Below are 19,176 nucleotides of genomic sequence, written 5' to 3' on the forward strand. Positions count from 1 at the left end.
ATTCTGATATAAAGAGCATCTCGTAATCAAATCAGTGTCTTGTCTTTAAATCGAGAATATGAATTTACATTTATTGGACCACGGATATAGACTTTGAAATATGCATTGATGCAAAGTAAGGATTGTCATTTTCAAAAATTGCAAATGGAGGCTGAGCTATATAAATGTAGCTATCTTTATTTTTAATAAAATTAAAAGATACATTTTAAAGCACTAAAAAGATCTGAATGCTTTAGACGCAACGAATGATGCAAAATTTGAACGTGAAATTTATTTGTATTTTAGGATACACAAAAATGATGAAATATGATATATTTTATAATTTTGAAATATGCACTGTTGGCTATACTTAGACCCACATATTTATTATTTTTGTGTGGTCTAAAATACAACGAATTTCATATTAAGATTTTGCACGTTTTGTGGATATTATCATTAGCTACATCCACGATTTTTTATTTTTTAAAACTTATAAATTTAATTTTAATATTTTAAAACAAAGGTCTACATGTACATGTAGCTCAGCATCCATTTGTCCACTCTCACTTCATTTCCGGTTTTTGGCCCGATGTGAGCACCTCCAGCCGTTGGCGCTCCCCACTGCCAAATCTGGGGTGAAGTATCACCGGATTAGACGAAAGTTTGGCGTGGGGAGCACCGAACTTCCAGTCGTCCCGCCAGCGCTAGGCACCCGACGATCGGTGTATTTGGATTTATTTTCACAAATAAATTCACAGTTCGGCGAATTTGAGAAATATTGGCGAGAAAATGGTTGGGTTCGCGTGTTTTCTCTCCAATAGAGCAGACCCATCTCCGCTTTTGTCTTGCTGATAGAGATGGCCTGGGCTCTTCGGATGAACTCAGACCCATTTTCGGAGAAAAACGAGGAACGGAGGACGCGGCTGGGCCGAATAACATGGTCCCGATGTAAAATTGGGGTGCCAGGGATCTCGTTGGAGAGACGGCTGGAGGTGCTGAGTAAGAAAATAGAATAGGTTACCGCCGTCCAGCCCTGATCGGAGGGTGGGAGGCCACCCTGCGGCTGTCACTATTTATCCGTTCGTCGCGCCGTCGCGCGGGCCTCCTGACTCTCATGGCGATGGCAGCGCGGCGCCTCGTCCCCTTCCACCTCCGCCCGGCCGCCGCGCAGCCCCTCGCCGGCGTCGCGGCCGCTCCGCACCGCCGCAAGCACGACGCCGTCTCGTGCAAATCCGCCGGCAAGACCCAGGCGAGGACCAAGGCCAGCATGTGGCGGCCGCAGCGGCGCGAGCTGGAGGAGCACCTCAAGCGGCGCACCCGCTCGGAGGGCGCCTTCGACCCCGACCTCTACCGGCGCCACTCCCACTCACAACACGTCCCCGTCCTGCTCGGCGAGGTCCTCGCCGCGTTCCGCCGCCCGCTGCCGCTCCGCTCCTTCGTCGACTGCACCCTCGGCGCCGCCGGCCACTCCCTCGCCGTCCGTAATCCCATTCCCTTCCCATTTGCATATCCTTGGTCGTGCGCACAAGCTGTTCGTGTTCGGTGGAATTGAATGCCTATACCTGTTGTAACTTGCAATGTTGCGTGCTCATTTGTGCCTATAAGCTGTTCGATGAATTGCCTCTTGGGCTTGTGTAATGACAGATGATGGAGGCGCACCCGGAGATGGAGCTGCACGTTGGCATGGATGTTGATCCCTCTGCGCTAGAGATTGGCCAGCGCCACATCGAGGCGTTCCTTGCCAGTAGGACAAGGGATGAAGATGGAGAGGATGCTTCGCAAGAGAAGCTGCGCGCCTACACTCACATCAAGAATTTCAAGTACATAAAGCAGGTTCTTGGTGGCGTCGACGAGAGCCTTGCGGATGGCTCTTGCGGGGTTGATGGCATCCTTATCGACCTTGGCATGTCATCCATGCAGGTCAAAATTTCAGTAAAATGTGGTGAAACTGATGATATGCCTCTGGCATTTAACATGTGCTGATCTGAATTCGCTGTTCCACTGTATGCAGGTTAACAGGTCAGATAGGGGATTTAGTGTCATGCATGATGGTCCACTCGATATGCGTATGGACCCTAAGGTCAGTGTTGATTTACTCCTGCTTACATCCTTACTGGTTATTCTTTATTCTACTTATTATTAAAATGCACCATCTATGAATGCTTTATGCTTCTTGCTAGTTACTACAATTATAGTGTTGCATCTTGCATGAGTAAAGATTAAAACAACTTAGAAGCCACAACATTATTTTTCTGTAGAAGCCACACTATTTGCATTTTAGAACTAATTAATACTCTATATTAAAATTTGTCAATCAAATGTTCATTTATACTATATTGAACTCGGGTGTCAAAATATCCAAAAGGAAAAATGTCAAATGGTGCAACTCAACCTTGACATTTGTTTTCTGTTCAAACGGTTTACTGCTTCTAACCAATTAGTAGACAGGCAACTTTAACAGCAGAAGATATCTTGAATTCCTGGCCTGAGCTTGAAGTTGGGCGTATCCTCCGTGATTATGGGGAGGAAAGCAATTGGCAATCCCTTCAGAGGAGAATTGTTAAAGAACGGAAAACAGGGGGTTTGCACTCTACTGGGGAGCTTGTCAAACTTATCCAAAGAACATGTACCATTTCAGGAGGTATATACAAAGCTATGATTGTGATAACACGGGGCAAGGTTTCCTTTTATTTTTGTTTTTCTGATAAACTTTTGCTAAATTTCTAAAAAAATAATGATTTGCTTGTGTACCATTGATGTATGCAAATTACTGCTTTTTTTACTTGTACATTTTTCTCAAGGTTTCTCTGTAGCATATGCAATAACATTACAGAATGATACTAATCAGTAGTTTTTGCAAGGCAGAGATAATTAATAAGAATCTCACAACAAGTTTATGAACTACAGGACGACAAGGCTGGATTAAGACAGCAACAAGGGTGTTTCAGGCCCTTAGGATTGCAGTTAATGATGAACTCCAAATTCTAGAAGACACAATTCATTCTTGTTTTGACTGCCTAGCAACAGATGGCCGTCTTGCTGTGATCTCGTTCCACAGTTTAGAGGATAGAATTGTGAAGCAGACATTCCTGGAACTTATTCATGGAGGCGAAGCCGATGAGGACGTTGAAGACTTGGCGTATGCTGATATTGACGATGAAGATGAACCATGGTTTAAGCAGAGAGTACAAGGTACTAATGGCACCGTGCTGACAAAAAGACCGATAACCCCTTCACAAGAGGAAGAGAAACTAAATCAGAGGTGTAGAAGTGCAAAGCTCAGAGTTATCCAGAAGGCCTAAAGAATATCTCTGGATAAAAGGCTTGAATGATCACTGATGACATTGGCACAAAGATCCGTCGAGAGTGCCAAACATGTGAACGGCACCTCCTCATCTGTACTCCGTGATGCATAGACACAAGTTTTACCAGAAAATTGCGGCTGAGTCGGAAGTCTTTGTTTTGTTTTCCTGGTTGATCGGGGACATGGGAAGTAGAGGTTTAGGTCAGTAGATTAAAAGAACCGTATTTGTACCATTTTTCGACCTCACTCATGTATATTGTACTCTGTAAGTCACATTCTCTTGCAAGATACAATCAGATCTCTAGAGCAAAAGTTTGGACTTGGTACCGAGAGGTGGTTCAAGTAATATATATGTCATAATTTAATTTTTTTTTTGGGTTTGAAGAAGCCTATAAACAATTATACTAATGCTCCTGTTTATAACATATTAGTATGATGAATCTAATGAAATTAATTTGGTGTTATAGGTGTTGATATATTTTTCTATAGACTTGGACTTCAGCTAATTTGGAAACGGAGGGGATATGTGTTAAAAATCCCATGGAGTTGTAAATTTTTTTACACCCCCACTTGAAGGTATGTTTCTCTGCAATTCACTCATTGTAGAATTCACAATGCACCATGTAGTAAATTTTATGTGGTTACTTGTCGAGATGCTGCACCGTGCAGATTCTTATGCTGGCCATATTTTGCGAGGCCGGTATGGTCGATGTTGTTCGCCGGGGTGGCGGGGCACATAGTGGTGGTGCATCTTGTACAAGAGCAAGCGTGTCAGCTCATGGCATCCAAATGATGGAACTCATAAAATCCGAATGCCTCATTTAGGTATCATGGCACTGGTCTTTTGTCACCTAGTACTAGTTCTGTTAGAGCGTGTATAATTAATGCAAGTGTCTAGTCAAGTGGGTAACAAAACAAAGCCCAGAAATGTTGTACTGACCGGGCAATATAAAAGTCTGAATGGCACAGCAGTCCACAAACAATTAAAGGGATTCTAAAAACATTTAAATAAAAGCTGCCATCCCAAACAGTGGATCACATCAGATTAGTTGACTTTGAGATTGATTGGGATGTCCAACCGGCGTTCTCAAAAGATAAGTCCTAGACGCATTGCCCATTCTCCTTCTGAAACAGCGCCTCATCAACCACTGTTACTCTGTCAACAGCGCTATCCTTCTTTCCCAGGTTCATTCCTTGTCATACAGTACTATTTTTTATCTGATTTGCACTTGCAAGCTTGGTTGCTCTGTTGTTAGAGAGCACATATTTGTTTTTGGAACTAGAGGAGCACATCACATGGTTAAATTGCTCATGACCTTCCTAGATATTAAGATGTAGACTTGTAATTAATCCCTGTTCATCAGCTTCCTGTTCTTATTTCTATCAGGAAGATGGACCATGCAAGTGTCACGCCAAGGCGTCTCTCCTATGGGATATTGTTGATAAGATGAATGAGACACAGACTAAGATTCGATTACTGTCACCCCTATCACATATAGACACTCTAAGTATGTGGGTTGGCCAGGTATGTATTTTACTTGGAAATAACCTGCTTTACCTTAGGTATTTACCCCCCAAAAATCACCAGATCAGTTGTTATTTGTGCCTTTTATTGTCCTTCTTTAGATACGCAAACATACAAGAGTGTACTTTCCAGTGGGTAAAAAGTAATTTTCCTACCTCACTTTCTCACATAAAATCTAATTACTGCACACACTTACACAAGAAGAACCAGACTGTTGCTTTACCAAAATTTCCACTCATCTTTATGATAATTGTTATCTGTTTTTGTTGTGTGCATTGTGCTTCTGTGCGAATACTCCCATTATAGAATTGCCATGATGAAACCTGTCATAAGCCTAATACATGTTTTTAGAAGGAACTGTTTTACATGTTTTACCATTTGACAGAGCAAGGCTAAAGCTGAAAAGAATCAATTGATGATGTCTTCTGACAACAAAAATTCATGCCAGCTCTGCAAACTGGAAAAACTTACTTTTGAGCCTCCGTTGATACATTGCTCCCCTTGTGGTGCTCGGATAAAGAGAAATGCACCATACTTTACTGTTAATAATGGTACTATCCGCCACTTTTTGTGTACTCCATGTTATGATGAGTCCCCTGGTGATACCATTGACGTTGAAGGACATAATATTTTGAAGGCCCGATTTGAGAAAAAAAGAAATGATGGGGAAACCGAAAAATGGGTTAGTTCTTATTTCTGTTCTTATGTTGTATGACTACAGTTTTAGTTATACTTGTTGTGTAAAGACATTAGAAATCTTCTGAATGGTACATTCAACAGTGGGTTCAGTGCAACATATGTGAATGCTGGCAGCATCAGATATGTGCTCTGTTTAATGGCAGAAGCAATGATGGAGGACATGCAGCGTATGCTTGCCCGTATTTTTCGCGAAAACACAAAAGGCAGTATACTTGCCAGTATTGCCGCATCAAAGAAGTGGAACGTGGCTTCCGCATGCCTTTACCACAGAGTGCCGTTCTTGGGGCAACTGATCTACCAAGAACTGTGCTTAGCGATCATCTAGAAGAGCGGCTTTATAAACGGCTTAAGCTGGAGAGACTGGCTCGGGCATCTCAGTCAGGACATAGTTTTGACGAGGTTAGTGAAACTAAGTCTTGTTGGAAGTGCGTGTGTACTTTGTTTATGTTTCTCAACAATAAGTGGGACCTTAATGCACATTAGTATTATGTATTACCTTTGTGACGAAATAAGCTGCAAGTGTTTTATAAGTGCCTACACACCATGTGAATACTGACCTTTACTATTATGATTGTCCTGTCCCGTTCGTGGAGTCCATGTAAGTACTGACACCTTAATACGAGACACCATTCATTTTGGCATCAGCGTGCAGCATTTTGCTAGGAATTTTCCATCACTATAAAGTCTAATTGTTCCCTATTGTTAGGTTGCTGGGGCAGAAGATCTTGTGGTCAGAGTTGTTTCATCAGTGGATATGAAGGTTGAAGTTAAACCACGTTTTTTGGAAATTTTTCAAGAAGATAATTACCCGGCAGAGTTTCCATACAAGTCCAAAGTAAGAATTTGTAAATAAGGTAAAATTTGGTGACAACAGACTTCAATATCCATGATTCTGTCCCTATGAATGTTTGGCAGGCTGTTCTTTTGTTCCAGAAAATAGAAGGTGTAGAAGTGTGCTTATTTGGAATGTATGTTCAAGAATTTGGTGCTGAATGTGCTTATCCGAACCAACGTTGTGTTTATTTGTCATACCTGGATTCTGTGAAATACTTCAGACCTGAGATTAAAGCAGCCACCGGAGAGGCCTTACGCAAGTTTGTCTACCATGAAATTCTGGTACCTTGCTGCATATGCTGGATTTTAATCACAATTGCCAATATTTTCTGTTCTAGGCTTGTTGGAACATTCCTGCATGAATATTAGATATGATGCCTTCCTCCTCTTTGGGCTACAATTTTTCCGATCTTACAACAGTTCTCTATGCGCGCAGATAGGTTATCTTGAATATTGCAAGCTGCGTGGATTCACAAGCTGTTACATATGGGCTTGCCCACCTTTGAATGGTGAAGATTACATTTTATATTGCCATCCTGAGATTCGGAAGACTGCAAAATCTGGCAAATTACGGGAGTGGTAAGACCTTAGATTGAGACGTGGGCTATTGTGCTTACATCTAGCCCCTGGTTGCATGATTTCTAATGTCTTTACACTCAGGTACCTAGCTATGCTCCGAAAAGCTATTAAGGAAGAGATTGTTGTTGAGGTTTCAAATCTGTATGACTATTTCTTCATTACTATGGGGGAGTGCAAGGCTAAAGTTACCGCTTCCCGTTTACCTTACTTCGATGGAGATTACTGGCCAGGAGCTGCTGAAGATATGATCAGTCAACTTCGTCAAGAAGAAGATGACCGAAAGCTTCATAAGAAGAGTAAGACAAGTGGGAATGCTTCCAAGGATGCTATGCTGATGGAAAAGGTAAGCTTATTAAGTGATTCAGCTGTACTCGGTAATTGTAACAATATATCTCTCGACATCCTCTCTTTCGTCTTCGTGAAAACGTAATTGTTTGTTTAAATTGGATGGCACCTTTACATGACTTCAATTTTGATGTATGCAGCTTGGGGGAACCATTTATCGAATGAAGGAAGATTTCATTATGGTCCATTTGCAGTATTCTTGCCGTCACTGTTGTATCCTTATGTCATCTGGAAAACGTTGGGTGTGTCATCAATGCAGAAGTTTTTACATCTGTGACAAGTAAGTCAATGTATTGAGCCATATGACACCTGATCTATATGTGATCACAATTGAGATTGAAAGCATCTGTAACATGCCAACATATACTTGCCTCGAACGAACCAGGTGCCTAGGCACTCATGTGACAAAATGATATTTTATATAGCACTAGATTAGTCTAGCACACAAATTATCGTGTCCTTTGCACAACTCTTGGTTGAAGGGGGCGGAAGATCGTTGGTCATTTTGTTGCAACAAATCGTGTCCATATCATCAAAAACCTCACATGTCCCAATAAATTAGGAAATGGAGAAGCTTAACAGAAGTTGTGCCATTGACTTCTCCTTGCCAATGTCCAGTGGCCATATCTCCTCTCCTCACCCTCCTTGATCCTGTCAGGCCTCTTATGGAGTGATGCCAGCTCATCAGGCATGTGGCTTAGGTGGTGATGAGGCCAACAGCCTATGGGCCCTTTTGTCGACTTTGCCCAAGGCCCTATGTTTTTTGGGGCCCTTGGGCAAAGTCGACAAAAGGGCCCCTTAAAGCTAATATATGTGTACGCAAAACGAAAATACATTGGTGCACATGGGTGTCAAGCACCGTATACATGAAAAAAAGTAATGCAAAAAAGTGGGCGAGGCGATCGGGCCGCAGAGCGGCAGGCGAGGCGATCGGTGAGACGCAGAAACGAGGTAGACAGATGAATAGTCCCAGGCCTGAGTCAATTGACCGTTTCTACTTTTTTCAAGAGAATCGACCACAGCGTGTAGTCGTGGCTTTGTGGGAGACTCCCGATGAAAGTTGGAACGATCGGCGGACTCGCTTGTGTAATTGTTGCGTCCTTTTCTCGCTGAGCCTATTCATCTGTATTAATTTTTTTTCAGCGCATAGTAAAGAAAAGCTCCGATCTTGGGCCCCCTCCTGGCCTGGGCCCTAGGCGGCCGCCTATGACTGCCATGGTTCAGGGCCGGCCCTGTGGGCAAAGGCTCAGCAGTGGTCATTGTGTAACCCTTAAATCTAGTACAGATCCTGAAGGGGCACTGAACGGGGTTGACTCTTGGAACCTTATATAGCCACGTAATCTTTCTTTGGGAAATGTGATGTCTAATGTCCACCCAATTATTGCATCACATGAGGTGACCCCTTAATAACCCATTTGTACTCAGAGACTCGGATGAAATTAACTAGACGTGCTTGAAAAAGGAAAAAGGTGACATATAAGTGATATCTTTGGATGAGTTGTTTGTATGTAGGCAGACAGAAAACCATTTATTAAGTGTTTTAAAGTTCTATTTGTGAAATTTGTATTTTCCTGTTGCAGGTGTTACAGTACAGAACAACAGCTTGAAGCTAGGGACAGGCATCCGAGTAATAGTAGAGACACACATAAGCTCCATCCGGTAAATAACCAAAACAAATTTTGTCTCTGTAAAGAAAGAGGAAATAACTAATATAACTTGATGTTGGTCATTTAGGTTGACATTGTTGGGGTACCCGACGATACAAAGGATAGAGATGATATCCTAGAAAGTGAGTTTTTTGACAGCAGGCTGTCATTTCTGAGTCTTTGTCAAGGGAGCGGTTACCAATATGACACCCTTCGCCGTGCTAAGCATTCGTCAATGATGGTGTTGTACCACCTACATAATCCCAGTGTACCACTGTTTGTCAATACATGCATTATCTGTGCTCATGATATTGAAACTGGTCAAGGCTGGCGGTGCGAAGTTTGTCCGGATTTTGATGTGTGCAATGTCTGTTACCAAAAAGGAGCAGTCAGTCATCCTCACAAGTTGACAAACCGTCCATATGATGACGATCGTGATGCCAAAAACAAGAAAGCCCGGCAAGTGCGTGTTTCGCAGGTAAAGCTCTCTTACAAGGTTCCGACCAGTAATTTGTTCCTGAATATGTTCCACTATTTATAATCCATTTGTTAAGTATCACCCCGTGATATAATTTTTTATCATGATTCTGCAGCTAAGGAAAATGCTTGATCTTCTGATACATGCCTCGACATGCCGCTCTGGTAGCTGGACTGGCTGCAAATATCCTAACTCTAACTGCCGTAAGGTGAAGGGACTATTTCGGCACGGGATGCTGTGCAAAACGCGTGCTTCAGGGGGGTGTGCCCTGTGCAAGAAGATGTGGTACATGCTTCAGCTCCATGCCCGAGCTTGCAGAGATTCAGGATGCATTGTGCCGAGGTGCAGGTGTGTTGTTGTCTTGTCTATCATTTGCCCTGCCACAGCCATCTCTCTCGTGCTTACGCATTTAATATTTCAGTCTTGTTGAGTAACACCTGACCACCACTTGTGGAAATCATACAGGGATATGAAAGAGCATCTTAGAAGGTTGCAACAGCAGTACGACTCCAGAAGGAGAGCTGCTGTCAATGAAATGATGAGACAGAGATTTTTTTGATCTTTGTCTAAGATCCAACAGCAGTCTGACTCCAGGGATCTGAAATTTCTCCGTTTCAAACAAGCCTTGTAACCCCTTGCAATACAAACTCAATTTTCTTTTATTAGCATCCAAGCTGTTTCCAAGACGGTTTACAAATTTATGCTATTTTCCACAGGCACGCCAATTTTGTTTGCTGAGCCGTATGCAGTTTTTGAATAATGAATTCAAATAAACTCTTAAATCTGATTCAGCTGAAAGGTTTGACCAGGCACTGTACCGACCAGAAACTTCCATCCTTGACCGGACGGTGGACAACCATCCTGCTGCGTTGGCTATTTAGAGCATCCCCACTCGTTGGCGCTCCCCACGCCCAAATCCGGCGAAATTTTCGTCCGGATTGGAGGAAGATTTGGCGTGGGGAGCGCCGAAGTTCTAGCCGTCTGTCGAGGGTACTCCTCGCCAATGCCCTCCGATAGGGGCTTAGGGTTGATGGAATCCTGTAGGCTGACACGAGACATCGGTTCACAGACAAGCGGGGAGAGCGATTTACCCAGGTTCGGGGCCCTCGATGAGGTAAAACCCTTACGTCCTGCCTGTCTGTTATTTGATTATGAAGACAACGGGTTACAATGGGGTGCCGAATAGTTCGGCTGAGATCTAGTCGAGATTGCTGTTGTTAGGGTTACCTAGCTCTAAGCTTTTCCCGGCTAAGGTTGCTAAGATTGTTCGTGTCCCTCGGCAGCCCCTCTCCTGGCCTTTATATAGGAGGCCAGGTCTCAAGGGTCCTAACCGAGGACGACTAGGTTTACAGTAGTTTAGATCCAATCTTTCCTTGTTTGTTCGCTTCCTTGTCTTGCCCGTCAAGGAATCTTCTGATGCGCCGACCTAGTGGCCCATCTTGCCTTCAGGTATCTTCATGGGCCTCCAATTTGTCAATACCAGATAGGGCAATACTGGTTACCCGAAGGGTAATGCCCACGTCAGTAGCCCCCGAGTGTCTAGCCGAAGATAATTCGGGTAGAGACTAATGCATGTTTTCTCCTGACATTCTTTTCCTTCATTGCTCTTGTTCATCTTGATTACGCTTCATCTTCTTTTTATCGGGTGCGCGTCAGCGCTCCCGATGGGAGTAGCCCCCGAGTCTAGGTACGGATGCTTGCAATCCGTGCATAGACTCAAGTTGTACTACTCGAATACTTTCCTCTGCCGAGATCTTCATAAGTCATCCGATATATTTTCTTTATGCAAAGGATAATGAGTAACGTGCCCAACTGTTGTTTGGTTAACTGCCGATGGCAAAACACCGTTACCCTACACAGAATCAAGTCCCCGGGCATGATCCTGGAGTGCAAAAAACTTCTATCAGGTATGCATCACGAGCTCCCGATGGGAGTAATAGCCCCCGAGTGTCTGGGTGCGAGCGCTTTGCAACCGAGTGCTGACTCAAACCTTCTTCCTTCGACTGCTCATTCTGTCGAGTCTTCTTTTTATCGGGTGCGCGTCAGCGCTCCCAATGGGAGTAGCCCCCGAGTCTAGGTACGGATGTCTGCAGCCGGGCGTAGACTCAAATCCTTCATCCGATAACTCTTCTTTTTTCCTTCGAATGCTTCAAGTTTTTTTTTATGACGTCACTGTTGACGTGTAACTTCTGTGGCCTGATTGACAAGACTTGACCTGACGGGCCCACCCTAGCTCTGCGCAGGCAGTTTATGGGCTTGACCAATGCACGCGTGGCGATCGAGGCGCCTCCTCGATTTTCGCACGACGTAGGAATAATGGGCCGCCGGTTCCACTCCTTCTTCAAGCGCCACGTGTACAGTCAGATCTGCCCCACCCCCCACGACGCTTTGTGGAGTTATGGCCACGATTGGGCACAAATTCTTACGGGATAAATAGGGAGCCTCCTCTTTTTTTTTATCTTTTACCCCGCTTACTGCTCATCTTCTTCCTCAAGCCTCCTTGTTCCTCCGCCTCTTCAGCAGAAGCTCCACTCACCATGGGCAAGAAGAAGAGTGGTAGCACCTCGGAGGCGGTCAAAGTTAGCCGTGATTGGAGCGCCTCCGCCATTTCCAATCGCGATATCAACAAGCTTCGCGCCCTTGGCTTCATCTCCGCATCTGAGGAAGACATTCGTCTCCCAGGTTCGGTTACTCGCCCAAAGCCCCCGAAGGGTTTCACCGTCATGTTTGCTGCTTTCCTGTTTCGTGGTCTTTCTCTTCCGGCTCACGAGTTTCTTCGCTCCCTCCTTTTCTTCTATGGGATTCAGCTCTGGCAGCTGATCCCAAATTCCATCCTTCACCTTTCCATATTTATCACCGTCTGCGAGGCCTTCCTCGGCATTGAGCCTCACTGGGGCCTTTGGAGGAAGATCTTTTATGTGAAGCGTCACAATGACAGCAATGGCCCCCCTGTCGTCGGTGGCGTCGGCTTCGTCGTCAGGAAGGAGGTCGACTACTTCGACTATCCGATGAAGGAATCCGTCCAAGGCTGGCGCAACAAGTGGTTCTACCTGCGAGATCCCGCTGTTTCTGGGCGGCGTTCAAATCTCCCTCCTTTTGACGATGTCTTGGTGGCTCACAAGAAGAAGTCTTGGAACAACGCCCTTTCTCCCGAAGAAAAGGCGACAGCCGACGAGCTTTTCAAGCAAATTGTCACTTTGAAGAATTCAGGAGGCATGACGATGCGCGGTACTGAAGTAGTTTCAGTTTTCCTACAACGTCGAGTGCAGCCGCTGATGTCTCGCCCTCACCAGCTGTGGCTTTTCACTGGCAAAAACGACAAGTAGAGGGTCAACTCTGCCGACCTGTCGGCAGATGAGCTCCAGAACGAAGTTCGTCGCCTGGCATGCCTCAGCGCCAAGGACACCATTGTCTTGACATCGGCGCGCCCTCCTTATGATTTCAAGCATCTTCCGTCCGAGGTAACCTTATCGTTCTTCGTTTACTGTCATTACTTCTTTTTTCTGTTTGTGCCTTACGTGTTTTCTATCCTTCCGCAGGTTCCCGCTGTCGCCCAATGTTATCCTCCCTCACCCGAAAGCGGAGTGGTATTAGAGGACGACGATGACGATTCTGAGGGAACCGAGGATGCTCAGCACGCCCTTGAGGACAGCGATGTCCAAGAGGAGGAAACTGCTGAAGATGACGCCTTCCTCAAGAGCAGACGTCGCAAGCAGGTACATGATGATCTTATCGCTTCGGCTGAATCAAGTTCTACAGGAGGAGATAATGATGCCGACGAAGCTGCTTCGCCTCCTCCTGCTAAGAAGGGTTCAACAAGTTTCTTCGTGGACGAAGATGATCTGGACCTGTGAGCATTTATACTCTTTGTTACTTTTATTTCTTGTCACCTTGTATGCTAACTGCTCGCCGTACTTGAACAGCTCTGCCGATGACGATGACGATGTTCCTCTCGCAAAGAGGGCTAAACTGGCCTCTAAAAGAGTAGCATCGGCTAAGGAATCGAACCCTTCTCCTGCCAAGTCGACACCTCCATCCCGAACGGGTGTAGAGAAGGTCCCATTATCGAGAGTTATTCCTTCTGATGATGCTCCCACCCCGCCGGCTGGCCGCGATCACGTAAGTACTTAATCTGTCTGGCTTTGCTGAATCTCCATCACCTGACTCCTCTTGTTTTTTCCTGGCTGCAGCCGATTTACGCTACAGTCGATGCTGTGGCGGATTTTGCTGAACAATTTACTCGCCTAGAGGCCGAAAATGCCCAACTTCGGAAGGCTGTCAAGTCTTCGGCTGATCAAGCGATCGAAGCCAACAAGATCGCTGCCGATGCCAAGAGTGAGAACGCCTTGTTGAAGGAGGAGGTAACGAGGCTGAAGCGTCAGATGAAAGATGATCAAGATGCCAGGCGTGCAGCGGCGGCTGCAATTGATAAGAAGGAAGGTGTCCTCCGCGAATCCATCAAGGATTTACTGGGTAGAAAATCCTTATGGTGTTCCGCTCCTTTCTTGATGCTTTCTCCATTGATTACTGATACATCTCTTTTTCAGAGGCCGCCAATTTAACTGTCAATCGACGTCATCAGCTTCGGGAGGATTCTACGGCCGACGCCTTGTCACTTGCTGCTGAGTCAAATGTCCAGATCCTCAGATTGCTGCAGAAGTCCAAGGGAGCATTGTCGAAGTTATACTCGATGATCTTCCCTAAGGCGAAGCTGGACAAGACTCTCGACGAGATGGCTGAAGCCTTCCTTGTCGATCCCTCCGAACCTGTAGAGGTACTGAAACGTCGCAGCCGCTTGATTGGTGCGGTTCTTACTTTCCAGTTGCTTATGGGCCACGGGATGGGGTCGGAATTGGAAGAGTTCTCTAAGGCGCTGCCTGTTGATGATGAAAATCATCTAGTCAACCTTGAGCCTTTTAAAAGATCGGCAATCACTTGCGCCAACCGGCTTCTGAAGTTGGTGGATGAAGCACAAGCCGAGCCTGCTCCTGAGTCAGCCCCTGGTTCAACGTCGGCTAATCCTTGAACTGTTATTTGATTTGTACATAATATTTTCGTAACACTTTTTAAATTCGGCTCTGTTGCCAAACATCCTTTTGCCTGTATGATGTGCACTCAATGCTCCCGATGGGAGTTTCTTTTTTATATTAATGCTTGGTCTGAAGTGAGGACGTGCTGCAGATTCCCTCATCTTCTTCCCGTGCCGAGCTCTTTCCGAATCCTTCGGGTAATGATGAATCAGGCCTTGTTCGTCAGTTACGTGACCAGGTGTCTAGTCTAAATAAAGACATTACTTCCCTTCGTGCGATGGCTGCCTTGGTGAAGAAGAAGGGAGAAATAGCGACTGCCATTGAACAATACGCTCTTGATGGTCTTCATGTTGCTACCGAAAGTTTGAACTGTGAGTGTTAGCCTGCCTTCTGATTCTAGGTATAGCTTGAATGTTCTAACATTCGTTCCTTTTCCAGTCGTGGCTTCGGATGCAACTGAAGAGGACAGGAAGATTCATGAAGAGGTTGAGGCGATGACCGACGTTGCGCACCCAACACATGGTTTATGGCTGCATCGTCCGAAGGCCGTCATCATGGCGAAGTTCAAGTACCGGGTGATGAAGGCACACTATTATTTTGACAAATACTATGCCCTTCTTACGATGGTTTGGCACACCTTGTTTCCTCTGGATCAGGCACCCGAAACTTTGTCTGGCTTATTCACCCGATTCAAGTCCCCTGAGAGGATTCGACAGTTGGTGCGGAAAGAGCTTCTGGCTGGTGCTGAGCTTGCCTTTGCTTCAATATTGGCGTGCCATCCAACTCTAGACTTGGGAGCCGTAGCAAATACTGAAAGAGATTTAAGCCAGTACTATGATGTTGCTAGAGGTCCTGCTTACACCGTCGTTTCTCGGATGGAATCATGCCTTGAAAAGGAACTGAAGGCCCATTGGGACCGGGGAACCCGATTATAAATATAATAACCTTGTATCTGCATAAGATTGTTTACTGCGTACGCTGCACGCTATGTTAGTTGGATTGATATTTTATTGTCGAGTGCGGCTGAGTGATCAGTTCAACCTGCTTTCTCGACGACTTCGTTGAATTTTACGCAATGTTATTGCGAAGTCGATGTGTAGTTTATTCGAGAGTTTGGCTTCGTCACCCGGTGCACCGGTTTGAGCCTTATGTTGTGATAATGTAACCATCGACTACAGCGCTCACGTATTTTTCGAGGCTTGGATTGGTTGTTTTTGGGTGTCATTAATCTTAGCTCTCGCTGAGAGTATTTAATTAATGACACTGTGTAAGCATATTGCTTTTGGGCCTGAGCTCCCGATGGGAGTTATAGCCGATGGTAGGGGCTCCAAACGTTATGTTCGGATGCTGAAGCCTGAAGCAAGAGAAAAGAGAGACAATCTGATTAGATCTTTATTCATAATGTAAAAGCAACCTTATAGGCCGTTGACAAAACAATCGTGTCCTACGTATAGAACCGTCGCAATTGCGCGATGTTCCATGGATTCTCAACGTCTTTCCCTGAATCTGGATTTTTGAGCCGATAGGCTCCTCCTGGTATCACTTCGGTGATGATGTATGGTCCTTCCCATGGGGATTCTAGCTTCAAGGGTCTTTTTTGCTTCAGTCTTAGTACCATATCCCCAACATTGAAACTTCGACTGCGTATTCGTCGGCTGTGGTAGTTTCTCAACGCTTGCTGGTACACTGTTGTTCTTGCCAAGGCGATATCTCGTGCTTCGTCAAGGAGATCGACAGCATCTTGTAGTGCGATGTTGGAGGAGGACTCTGTGTATGCTGTTACACGAGGCGCTTCAAATCTGACGTCAGCTGGTAAGACTGCTTCGGCTCCATGCACCAAGAAGAATGGAGTATATTGAGTCGATCTATTGGGTGTAGTACGCAAACTCCAGAGTACAGATGGTAACTCTTCGACCCAGGCTCCGGCTGCGCCTTTAAGGCGTTTCTTAAGGCCATCTCCTATTAAGCCATTGATCCTTTCCACCTGGCCGTTTGTCTGGGGATGAGAGACTGATGCAAATTTCAATTTAATTCCTCCATTATCACAAAATTTCCTGAACTCCTCAGAATCAAAATTGGAGCCGTTATCTGTGACGATGCTGTGGGGCATACCGAATCGACAAGTTATTCCTTTGAAAAATTGGACCGCTGTTTCAGCTTTTTGATTTCGCACAGATACCGCCTCGATCCACTTAGTGAATTTGTCGACTGCTACCAACAAGTACGTGTGTCCTCCGGGTGATGATCTTGGCAGCGGCCCAACTTGATCTAGTCCCCATTGAGCGAAAGGCCATGCCAAGGGTATTGTCATTAGGTCCGTTGCAGGAGCGTGTGGTTTTGGTGAAAAACGTTGGCAGGGATCGCACTTCATGACTAGATCCCTAGCATCCGACGCTGCCGTTGGCCAGTAAAATCCTGCCCTGAAGGCTTTTGCCACAAGGGCCCTGCTCCCTGCGTGATGTCCGCAGGTTCCTTCGTGTATCTCGCGCAACAATGCTTTTCCATCGTCAATGGCAATGCATCTTTGGAAGATCCCTGAAATGCTACGCTTGTAAAGCTCACCATTTATCACGGTGAAGGCCTTTGAACGTCTGATGATTCGCCTAGCTTCCACAGAGTCCTCTGGCAGCTCTTGCTTTGTTAGATACGCTAGGAACGGTTGGGTCCATAGTGGCTCGAGGAGAAGGACTTGTTCGGCAGGAGGAGTTGGGGATTCTTTAGTCGAAGGAGTTTGCTTTGAGCTTGCCTCTGATTCATTAGTCGATGACTTTGGAGGTGCCGACGTTTTTTCTTTTATCGATCGTTGAGTGATCACTTCGTAAAACACTCCGTCTGGGATGGGAGAGCATGTGGATCCGATATTCGCCAAAGTGTCGGCTTCCTCATTACTGGCTCTGCCGATGTGTTTGAGCTCGCATCCTTCGAATTTAGCTTCCATGTTCTGATACAACCGCTGATAGGCGATCATGTTGTCGCTGACTGCATCGCAAAGGTTCATCGACTGCTGCACCACTAAGTTTGAGTCTCCGTAAATCTCCAGACGAGTAGCACCGCACGCCTTTGCCATTTTCATTCCGTGCAACAGCGCTTCGTATTCTGCTTCATTGTTTGTCGGCAGAGAGAAATTCATGCGTAGTATGTACTTCATCTTATCTCCCCGCGGTGATATCAGCACCACTCCTGCTCCTGCACCCGTGCTTCGTTTTGACCCGTCGAAGTACATTATCCATGATCCTGACATATCGGGTACTGCCGGCGTCTGGGATTGGATCCAGTCTGCCACGAAGTCTGGGAGGATTTGGGATTTTATCGCCGTTCGATTAACGTAAGTTATGTCGTGTGGTGCTAGTTCAATAGCCCATTGGGATACTCGACCCGTGGCTTCCGGATTGGTCATTATGCTCTTCAGGGGTGCTTCGCTTACGACTTTAATCGGATGCTCCGTGAAGTAGTGCCGCAACTTGCGAGCTGACCGCCACACTGCATACGCTAGCTTCTGGTGATGGGGATACCTCTGCCTTGCAGGAGTGAGTACTTCGCTGAGGTAATAAACGGGCCTCTGCACACCGTGAACTCTCCCTGTTTCCTCTCGCTCGACAACTAGGACGCTACTGAAGACTTGTGCTGTTGCAGCTATGTACATGAGCAACGTCTCCTTCTCGCGCGGAGTCATGAGTACTGGGGAGGTCGATAAGATTTTCTTCAAGTTGTCGAAGGATTCCTGTGCCTCCTTAGTCCACTCGAATTTTTCCGATTTCTTCATCAGGTTGTAGAAGGGCAAGGCTTTCTCCCCTAGTTTTGCAATGAACCTGCTGAGTGCTGCTAGCCGGCCTGCCAACTGCTGCACTTGGTGCAGATTCTTTGGTGGCTCCATATCAAGAATAGCTTTGATCTTTAAGGGATTGGCTTCGATTCCTCTGGCTGATATGAAGTACCCAAGTACTTGTCCTCCCGGTACTCCGAAGAAGCATTTCTTGGGATTCAACTTGATTTTGTATCTATCCAGATTGCCGAAGGTTTCCCATAAGTCATCGATGAGTGTGGCTGCGTGCTTTGTTTTCACCACGATGTCGTCGATGTAAACCTCAATATTTCTTCCAATCTGCTCCGCAAGGCAAGCTTGCATGCAGCGTTGGTAGGTGGCTCCTGCATTTTTCAGCCCGAAGGTCATGACGTTGTAACAGAAAATGCCGTGCGGGGTGATGAACGCGGTTAGCTCTTGGTCTTCCTTCTTCAGCTTGATCTGATTGTAACCAGAGTATGCATCGAGGAAAGAAAGACGGTCGCACCCGGCCGTGGAGTCAACTATCTGGTCTATTCGAGGTAATGGGAAATGATCTTTCGGGCAATGCTTGTTAAGGCCGGTGTAATCGATGCACATGCGGAGGGCGGTTGTGTCCTTCTTTGGCACCATGACGAGATTGGCCACCCATTCATATTCCTTAAGCTCCCGAATAAATCCCGCCTTGCGGAGCCGATTAACTTCTTCTCCAATTGCTCTTCTCTTTGGTTCAGAGAATCGTCGCATTGATTGCTGTACCGGTTTGGCTGTTGGGTCAACATTTAGGGCGTGCTCAGCGAGTTCCCTGGGGATACCTGGCATATCGGATGGTTCCCATGCAAATATCTCCCAGCGCTCACGGAGGAACTCGATGAGCGCGCTTTCCTATGCGTCAGTAAGGTCAGCCGAAATATTGACCGTCTTCTTTGGATCAGTAGGGTGCACCTGCAGTTTCTTGGTTTCCTTTGCAGTATCG

The 19,176-nt window shown here is 45.8% G+C and overlaps 2 protein-coding genes across 2 annotated transcripts; both read left to right on the forward strand.

Moving 5' to 3' along the window:
• Positions 1–1,026: 1,026 nt before the first annotated feature.
• On the forward strand, positions 1,027–3,652 carry LOC127308438 (uncharacterized). Its single transcript, XM_051339263.2, has 5 exons — positions 1,027–1,456; positions 1,624–1,899; positions 1,991–2,059; positions 2,428–2,620; positions 2,887–3,652. The coding sequence occupies exons 1-5, from the start codon at positions 1,094–1,096 to the stop codon at positions 3,279–3,281; spliced, it is 1,296 nt and encodes a 431-aa protein (XP_051195223.1). The 5' UTR covers positions 1,027–1,093; the 3' UTR covers positions 3,282–3,652.
• Positions 3,653–3,721: 69 nt separating this feature from the next.
• On the forward strand, positions 3,722–10,176 carry LOC127308437 (probable histone acetyltransferase HAC-like 1). The gene is made up of 14 exons (XM_051339258.1): positions 3,722–3,859; positions 3,953–4,108; positions 4,671–4,808; positions 5,194–5,490; positions 5,589–5,906; positions 6,214–6,342; positions 6,423–6,623; positions 6,778–6,920; positions 7,002–7,263; positions 7,406–7,545; positions 8,846–8,924; positions 9,000–9,389; positions 9,505–9,737; positions 9,855–10,176. Exons 3-14 carry the CDS (start codon positions 4,731–4,733, stop codon positions 9,946–9,948), a joined length of 2,364 nt encoding a protein of 787 aa, XP_051195218.1. The 5' UTR covers positions 3,722–3,859; positions 3,953–4,108; positions 4,671–4,730; the 3' UTR covers positions 9,949–10,176.
• Positions 10,177–19,176: the final 9,000 nt, after the last annotated feature.

This window comes from Lolium perenne, chromosome 6 (assembly GCF_019359855.2).
Source record: "Lolium perenne isolate Kyuss_39 chromosome 6, Kyuss_2.0, whole genome shotgun sequence".
Classification (NCBI taxonomy): domain Eukaryota; kingdom Viridiplantae; phylum Streptophyta; class Magnoliopsida; order Poales; family Poaceae; genus Lolium; species Lolium perenne.

What these genes read in the sequence shown, in the direction of transcription:
- LOC127308437 (XM_051339258.1), top strand. Translation starts at nt 4,731, where the DNA reads ATGAATGAGACACAGACTAAGATTCGATTACTGTCACCCCTATCACAT. An exon ending in TTGTCTACCATGAAATTCTG is followed by an intron (nt 6,624 to 6,777) that starts GTACCTTGCTGC and finishes CTATGCGCGCAG; the next exon opens with ATAGGTTATCTTGAATATTG. An exon ending in ATGCTATGCTGATGGAAAAG is followed by an intron (nt 7,264 to 7,405) that starts GTAAGCTTATTA and finishes TGATGTATGCAG; the next exon opens with CTTGGGGGAACCATTTATCG.
- LOC127308438 (XM_051339263.2), top strand. Translation starts at nt 1,094, where the DNA reads ATGGCGATGGCAGCGCGGCGCCTCGTCCCCTTCCACCTCCGCCCGGCC. An exon ending in CCGCCGGCCACTCCCTCGCC is followed by an intron (nt 1,457 to 1,623) that starts GTCCGTAATCCC and finishes GTGTAATGACAG; the next exon opens with ATGATGGAGGCGCACCCGGA. An exon ending in AACATGTACCATTTCAGGAG is followed by an intron (nt 2,621 to 2,886) that starts GTATATACAAAG and finishes TATGAACTACAG; the next exon opens with GACGACAAGGCTGGATTAAG.